Raw genomic sequence first — 8,053 nt, 5'->3', positions numbered from 1 at the left:
TTTGCTTCAACAGCAGGATTTTCTAAATGCAAGTTATTTAATATACGTAGTAGCTTCTGTCTTGAATAGCATGAAAACTGACGCAAGTCTTCAAGCTGACAAAATTAAACTCCGAGAACACCTTTTCAATCAGACACTCATTCTTCCTATAAACACTTTGGTGAATATTAGCCAGGTGGTCATGACTATTACTAAATTAACAGAGAAAACCTCTGAGATCAGTGCATTCTCTCAAAAACTGGCCACAGTGAGGACTTGGCAAGCAAGCCAAGCCCTCCAAGATAGTCATCAGAGAGATAAGAGCATTTCTTCTGAGCAAATAGAAAGTGTGTGCACTGGAATCTTAACAACCTTGTCTAACATCCTGAAACTGCTGGTTCATTATGAAGTCTTTGAAGAGCCTTTCCACGTGGTTGAATCTCTAGCAGACACGATATTGTCTGTGAAAGTGCCAGAGAATGAGACCACTACCTTGAGGACCTCCAACTTTAAAATGTATGTCAAGAAAACCGAAAAGTGGAATGTTACCAAGTTCTTCAGCACCCAGAAGCACTGTCAGAATTGTTTTTATCCCAGCCTAAATGTGAACAGCGTTCCTAGTCTGCCTGCCAACGCTCCGATTTCCACGATGTTTTGTGAATTTGCAGATGACCCTTTCCCTTGGCTAAATTATGGGGAAAACATTTTGACCCAGGTGGTTGGATTCCGAATGACAGGAGTGGAGGCCACGGGTGACGTGATTGAGATCCCACCTGATGCAGTGGAAGTGTACCTCATCAGGAAAAACCTGAGCTTTGGAACTTTTAATCTCACGGTAGGACCCAGCTCAGAGCCTTATGCAGTGGATGAATCTGCGACAAAGACGACAGGGGCGTTTAGCTTTGTTGTGGACAGTACCGCAGGCAGGGACGTGTTGATCCACATCATGACAGACGTGTCTGTCTTGTTCACGGTGTCTGTGTACGCGGGCCGTGAGATCACACCCAACTCTTTTATGACCAGCTACCTGGTGCCCCATAAAATCCCTCCGATTGCCAACGAGAGTGACCTGTTTGACCCGGAGTGTGCAGTGAAGGAGGCCCGAGTGGTCTGCCTCCCCGCGGCCCTGGCGCAGGCCATAGCTCAGCGAACTGATTCCTCTGAGTGCACCGTCGCTGTGGTTCTACAGGCACCTCGTTTCGTCCTAAAACCCAATAACAAGTTGGTGAGAATTTCTGTTTTCAGCATTACGTGCTTGAATATGTTTGGGATCCAGAGCGATTGGAGAGAAGATACCTGCGTTGTGGGAGAGAAGACTACTTGGCAAAGAGTGCACTGTATCTGCAAGAACCCACGGCGGGCCAAACGGCAGCTGGATATAATCAAACAGGCCAACCTTCGCCTGCATACCCACTATTTGACGGCCAAGGTGATCGTGGTCCCTAACTCTGTGGATCTACAACTGGAGGCAGTCAAGAACATCACCCAAAACCCTGTGACCCTCTTCACGGTACTTCTCATTTTGCTGTTGTACTTGATCCTTGCGTTCTGGGCCTTGCACAGAGATGAAATGGACCAGTATCTTAGGGAACATGTGATAGTTCTCCTTGATAACGATCCTTATGATAATGTGTGTTATCTAGTCACTGTTTTTACAGGAAGCCGTTGTGGTTCTGGGACCAGGGCCAATGTCTTTATCCAACTGCACGGAACTGAAGGTAGCAGTGATGTGCACTGTTTAAGCCATCCACAATTTACGACTCTCTACCGAGGAAGCATCTGCACTTTCCTCCTAGCGACGAAAAAGGACTTGGGTGACATCCATTCCCTCCGTGTGTGGCACAACAACGAGGGCAGGTCCCCTGAATGGTATTTAAGTAGAATCAAAGTGGAGAATCTGTTCAGCAGACACATCTGGCTCTTCATGTGCCGAGAATGGTTTTCTATCGAATCCTCTTTGGACCGAACCTTCCAAGTAATGCCCCCAGATAAGCATCTCAAGAAAATGGACTTTTTCCTTATAGATATAAATTATAAACTAGGGAGAAACCACTTGTGGTTCTCCGTTTTTTCTGGTGTCATTTCTACACCATTCAATAGGCTCCAGAGGCTGTCCTGTTGTTTAGCCATGTTGCTGTCCACGCTTCTGTGTAATATTATGTTCTTTAATCTAGAGAAGGAGATCGAAGCAGAGCCACAAGAGCAGAGGTACATCAGGTCGATGGTGATCGGACTGGAAAGTGCCTTTATTACCCTTCCTGTGCAACTAGTGATCACATATTTGTTCATCTATTCCCAGAGGAGACCTCTTATATCTCTACATGAGATCACTCCTCGGAAGCATCCTTTGAAGCCAGCTGCTAATGAACACTGGGAAGAACGGCTGGGAAAGTGGCATGCTTATGAAATTGACAAAGCACACTCCCAGGAGCCTGAGAAGTCTAATAGATATCCTAAACCCAAGTCTTCTCTCAAGGTCACCTCTAAAGGACAGCCCCCGCCCAAGCAAGCAGAAAGCAAGGTCTCTGGTACCCAAAGGAAGATATCAGGCACCCAAAGCAAGGTCTCCAGGCCCCAAAGAGATGTCTCCAGTACACAAAGAAAAGTCTCCAGCACCCCAAGAAAGGTCACCAACACCCCAAGAAAAGCCTCTGGCACCCAAAGAAAAATCTCTAAAGCCCAGGAAAAGAATAAAAACACCAATAACCCAAATGTTGAAGACAATCAAAGCATTTCTTCCGAAGATCTGTCTCCCAAGCCAGGTTCACGAGCCCTCAAAGAGAAGCCCAGGATTGTCCTGCCGCGGTGCTGTATTAGTGTTGCCTGGCTCTTGGTTTTTCTTACCTGTGCATTATCCTCCTACTTCATCATATTTTATGGACTGACTTACGGCCTCGAAAAATCAATAGCATGGTTGTTTGCATCGTTTTGTGCATTCACTCTGTCAGTCTTTCTCGTGCAGCCATCTAAAATCATACTTATGTCAGGCTACAGAACAAGTACAGCCAAGTATTCAAAGAACCTTTCATGGATCAGCAACTATTACTTCACTGAGATCAAGTTGCAAAACCTCTGGAAGGACCCAGAAGAAATGGACAGACGCCACCAGTTTGTCATGGAGCTCCGAAACTCAAGGATGTACCAGCCTCTCACCCAAGATGAAATCATAATATTCCAAAGAAAGAAGAGGATCAAGAGAAGAGCTTTCCTGTTCCTTATTTACATCCTCACTCACTTCATCTTTCTGGCTCTCTTGCTGAGCCTAGTCGCCGTCCTACGCCCCACTGACAGCTTTTACTATAATCAGTTTACTCGGGACCAGTTCTCTGTGGATCTGGCAGGCGTGACCAGGCTGGAAGACATCTATCAGTGGCTGAACAGGGTGCTGTTGCCTCTGCTCCACAATGACCCGAATCCCACGTTTTTCCCTGACAGCTCCTCTAAAATCCTTGGCTTGCCACTCATGAGGCAGGTGAGGGCGCAACCTGGAGAGATAATGTGTCTGCCGGCCAAGAAATTTGTGGAGGGCAGCCTCAAAGGAGAGATTCGCTGTCACCCCGAATATGGCATTGACCCAGAAGACACAAAAAACTACTCTGGGTCATGGAATAGAGTTAGTAAGCGGGACACTGACAAGACGACCAGAGGGTTTACTTATAGGCCTCCGGAGAAGAGGTGGGCGTACTCTTCCTATGGGCTGCTGCACACCTATGGCTCAGGAGGATACACCTTCTATTTTTTTCCAGCAGAGCAGCAGTTTAATTCCACACTGAGGCTCAGCGAACTCCAGAAAAGCCACTGGCTGGATGAGAAGACGTGGTCTGTGATTGTGGAATTGACCACCTTCAATCCAGACATCAGTCTCCTCTGCAGCATCTCAGTCATCTTTGAGGTCTCTCAGTTAGGTGTTGTGAACACTAGCCTGAATGCGCACTCCTTCTTGCTCACTCATTTGAACAGAAAATACCCAGAAGAAATCTACTTGTATGTGGCCATCTACCTTTTCTTTCTTGCCTATATTGCTGACGAAGTCAATGTCATCACGGATGAAAGGACTGCCTACGTGAAAAGTGTATATAATTTGCTCAACTTTGCTCTAAAATGTATCTTTACCTTGTGGATCATACTCTTTTTCAGGAAGCACTTCTTGGCCATCGGTGTAGTTCGGGCTTACTGGTCGAACCCTGAGGATTTCATTCCCTTTCATGCAGTGGCTCAAGTAGATCACACCATGAGGATGATTTTGGGTTTCCTGGTATTTCTGACGATCCTGAAGATGCTCCGGTATTCCAGGGTCTTTTATGATGTGCGTCTGGCTCAGAGGGCCATCCAGACTGCCCTTCCTGGCATCTGCCACATGGCATTGGTGGTGTCCGTGTATTTCTTTGTCTTCATGGCATTCGGGTACTTGGTGTTCGGGCAGCACGAGTGGAATTACAGTGACATGATCCACGCCACCCAGACAGTGTTTTCCTACTGTGTCTCAGCTTTTGAGAACACGGAATTTTTCAATAACCGGGTTCTCGGGGTCCTCTTCCTCTCATCTTTCATGCTGGTGATGATCTGCATATTGATCAACTTATTTCGTGCTGTGATTTTGTCAGCCTATGAGGAAATGAAGCAGCCCGTGTACGAGGAGCCCTCAGAAGAAGTGGAAGCCATGACTTATCTGTGTCGGTGCCTAAGATCTGCTTTTTGCTGCCTGTGCTTCAAGCCCAGGGCGGAAGACGAGCCCAAGTTCTTCATCAACATGGTGTACGGGCAGCCAGAGAAGAACAGCCGCCGCTACCTGGGGCTGAAGACCAGAAACATTAATGGGAAGAAAATGGTTTACCTCGTCGTGTGATCCATGGCAGTGTCAAGGCCCACAGGCAGGTTCCTCCAAAGGCTCGGTTTCTGGGGTCGAGGGGCGTTTCATGGCTCAGTTGTGTTTCCCACCCGTATTCTTCACAGTGCACCCCGCGTCTGGACGTGTCTGCAGCGGAGGCCTCCAAGCTTGGAACTTGAAAGGCGGGTCAAGGGCAGCATGGCCTCTGCGGAGAGAGGAGGGCGACCATCTGTGAGTCCGGGTTCATTTCCCTTTTTCTTAGAAGCTGCTGTCTTTGGCACCGACTGCAGTTTAGAGGGTTAGAGACCTAGATTTGGGGGAGGGAGCTGAAAGGGCCCCCAACCTCATCTCAGCTTGTCAGAAGCAGCAGGTGAACGCTCCTGCTGTCCCGGTCCCCCTGTCCCCAAGGCTGGGAGGCCAGGGCTAGTGGTTGGGGGCAGAGCCCAGGTCCTCCGGCCCTGCTGGCCCTTCCCTTTGCTGATGGGGCTGCAGAGCCTCCCTGCCTCCTTACCCCCACCACACACACTCCAGCTGGGCAGGGTGGAGGGGCCTCATGAGGGGTCCCAGGAGTGGCCCTTGTGCCTGGAAATGGAGGGATGTGGACCAGGGTGCAGCAATCTGAAGTTTCCCGTGTGCTCTTAAGGCCACTGCAAGTTACAGATGTACAACTTAGTAACATGTTTCTGTCTATGAAACATGCCTTTTCTGAAACAACAAGTTATGTGTTTATGCTGAGGGGTTCACACTGAAAGGTCGTAAATATGCCATGTACCGTAGTTACCATATATACTTCTAGGATTTGGGCTTTTGGTTATTGTTGGCCTGGTGGATTGTTTATAACACATGAGTTAGGAAAATGATGTAGCAGCTCCTTTATTTTCAGCCTAAAGCATGTTCCTTTACGTAGATGTCACTTTAAGCTTGATGTGAATTAAATGTATGATGTTTCCTGAGGCCTGCAGTGATTTCTGTGATAGGCGTAGGTACACAGCTGGCGCCTGCCCTCCACATCCAGTGCAGCAAAGGGGAACGACCCACAGGTGGTGGCTGCTTTTCCCAGGTGTTTGCCACTCATCACCCCTGGAGAACGGAATGGCTACCCACTCCAGTTTTGGCCTGGAGAATTCCATGGACAGAGGAGCCTGCAGGCTACAGACCACGGGGTCACACAGAGTTGCACAGGACTAACACTTTCAGTTCACTTGGCACCCGGAGGTGCTGATCTGCACTGCGTGGCCACGGCACCTCACACCTTGGCAGGTGTGGGCACATGCACAGGTATAGGCCTCCATCCCTTCCTCCCTGTTGTGGGGGCAGTCTTCATCAGGTGAGTAAACGAAGGAGCTTTTTGACTTGCCCAAGGCCACCCAACAGTTAAGAGTCAGAAGCTCAGTTCTGGGTTTTCTATCTACCCTGGCGGGAAGTCCCAGGTGTGCCCAGGTTCTGATCCACTGTTCCGAGTGAAGTTCACGTTCACGGTTAGCACCTCCCATTAGCACAGGACTTCTGAACTAGTTGAGAGCGTGGAAAACTGGGGCTAACTCTTTATATTGGGTTCCGGTCAGGCGCACTCGCCCATGGAACACAGAATTGTGGAGTGTAAGCCCTGGCGATGTGGGCCAGGAACTGTGGGCCAGGCCCCCCTTAGAGGCTGGGAAGACCCATGGCAGATAAGGCAGTCTCAGGTGCTCTTTGGGGGAGGGTGGGGAGCGCCCAGACATTCTTCCCAAATTTAGGCATCAGCTCAAGTCTCCACCCCTTCTGATGTTGTGGGAGGCCCAGGGTCACCCTATTTGGGCTCCCTTCCCTGGAAATAAGCCCCCAAGTCAGCACTGCATCTCATGATTTGGAGGTGCGACAGAGTCAGAAAGGCACCGCCCAAGTGGGCAGTCCAGGAACAAGGCTGGGGATGGGAAGCCATCTGAGACAGGACCAGGGACAGCAGCTGAATGCCCCGGGGAGACAGGACTCTCCACTTCTGGCTACAGTGAGAAGTCTAGCAGATTTGCAGGGGTGTTCCCATGTGTACTGGGAACGAAGGGAGTGCCAGGGGCCTTCCAGTGTCAGAAAGCAATGACACGTATTCTTATAGTTTAGAAATCTCAGAGATGCCAATTGTAACATTGTCAGCGTGGAAATTATTAAAGGGAAACCTCACTAAAATGGAGTCGGGAGGCCAGATGCAGGGTCTCATGCATACCCCACTCAAGTCAACACAGATCCCAACTGGAAGAGAGGTACTGGCAGGAAGTGATGCAGGAGGAAGAAAGATTTTCTCCTTGCCTGGCAACTGCGTAGCCAATGAGAGGCTGTCACAGCTCAGCCAGTGAAAAGCTATCATAACAGCCCCTCCCAGCTACCCCTTCTCTATTAAAGATCTCTTTTCTTTGTTCTACCAGACTTACTTGTCCCAAACTGCAATTCATTGCTGCTCCTGAATGAATCCATTTTTCTGGTAAAAATAACTGGCTGTTTTATTGTTTTAGGTTAACATCTGGGAAATAAAGTAATGAGAAAACTATAAATTCAGGTTTCTCCAGAAGGTCGTTTTCCTGGAACATGGCGTCAATTTCTAAAGGAATCTTTTAAGATGCCTTTATTCTTACCACATTTCCAGGCACAGGGCAGGTGCTTTTCAGAAGAAGTTGGAGGCAGTTATTCATGCCTCCTGAGTGTGCATTGCCCAGGAAAACAAGATAGATGTTCTTGGGTTTGTTTTTCACTCAGAGGAGTGGAGCAAGCTTTGTATGCAGAGAGGTGGCACCATCTGAAGCTACATGTCCTTCACCTACCTCAAACTGTTGTGTTAATTAAGAAGACTTGTATTTGTAAGGCCTGCTTCTGTGTGTATATTATACTCTTCAGTTCACTTCAGTCGCTCAGTCATGTCCGACTCTTTGTGGCCCCATGAACCGCAGCACGCCAGGCTTCTCTGTCCATCACCAACTCCCGGAGTTCACCCAAACCCATATCCATTGAGTCAGCGATGCCAACCAACCATCTCATCCTCTGTCGTCCCCTTCTCCTGCCCTCAATCTTTCCCAGCATCCGGGTCTTTTCAAATGAGTCAGCTCTTTGCATCAGGTGGCCAAAGTTTTGGAGTTTCAGCTTCAGCATCAGTCCTTCCAATGAACATCCAGGACTGATCTCCTTTAGGATGGACTGGTTGGATCTCCTTGCAGTCCAAGGGACTCTCAAGAGTCTTCTCCAACACCACAGTTTAAAAGCATCAATTCTGCACTCAGC

The 8,053-nt window shown here is 48.7% G+C and overlaps 1 protein-coding gene across 1 annotated transcript in view; it reads left to right on the top strand.

Moving 5' to 3' along the window:
• Nucleotides 1-5,337, top strand: part of PKDREJ (polycystin (PKD) family receptor for egg jelly) — a gene marked incomplete at its 5' end in the record, with an annotated part of 21,416 nt that extends 16,079 nt beyond the window's left edge. Inside the window, one exon of the mRNA XM_010837628.1 lies at nucleotides 176-5,337. Coding sequence (XP_010835930.1) covers nucleotides 176-4,825 — 4,650 coding nt within the window. The remainder of the gene's footprint in view (nucleotides 1-175) is intronic.
• Between the last annotated feature and the right edge of the window lie 2,716 nt (nucleotides 5,338-8,053).

The sequence above is a fragment of the Bison bison genome, unplaced genomic scaffold, assembly GCF_000754665.1.
Source record: "Bison bison bison isolate TAMUID 2011002044 unplaced genomic scaffold, Bison_UMD1.0 scf7180017864079, whole genome shotgun sequence".
Lineage (NCBI taxonomy): Eukaryota > Metazoa > Chordata > Mammalia > Artiodactyla > Bovidae > Bison > Bison bison.
The sequence above is the reverse complement of the archived record's forward strand: the minus strand, read 5'-3'. Positions and strand labels throughout refer to the sequence as shown.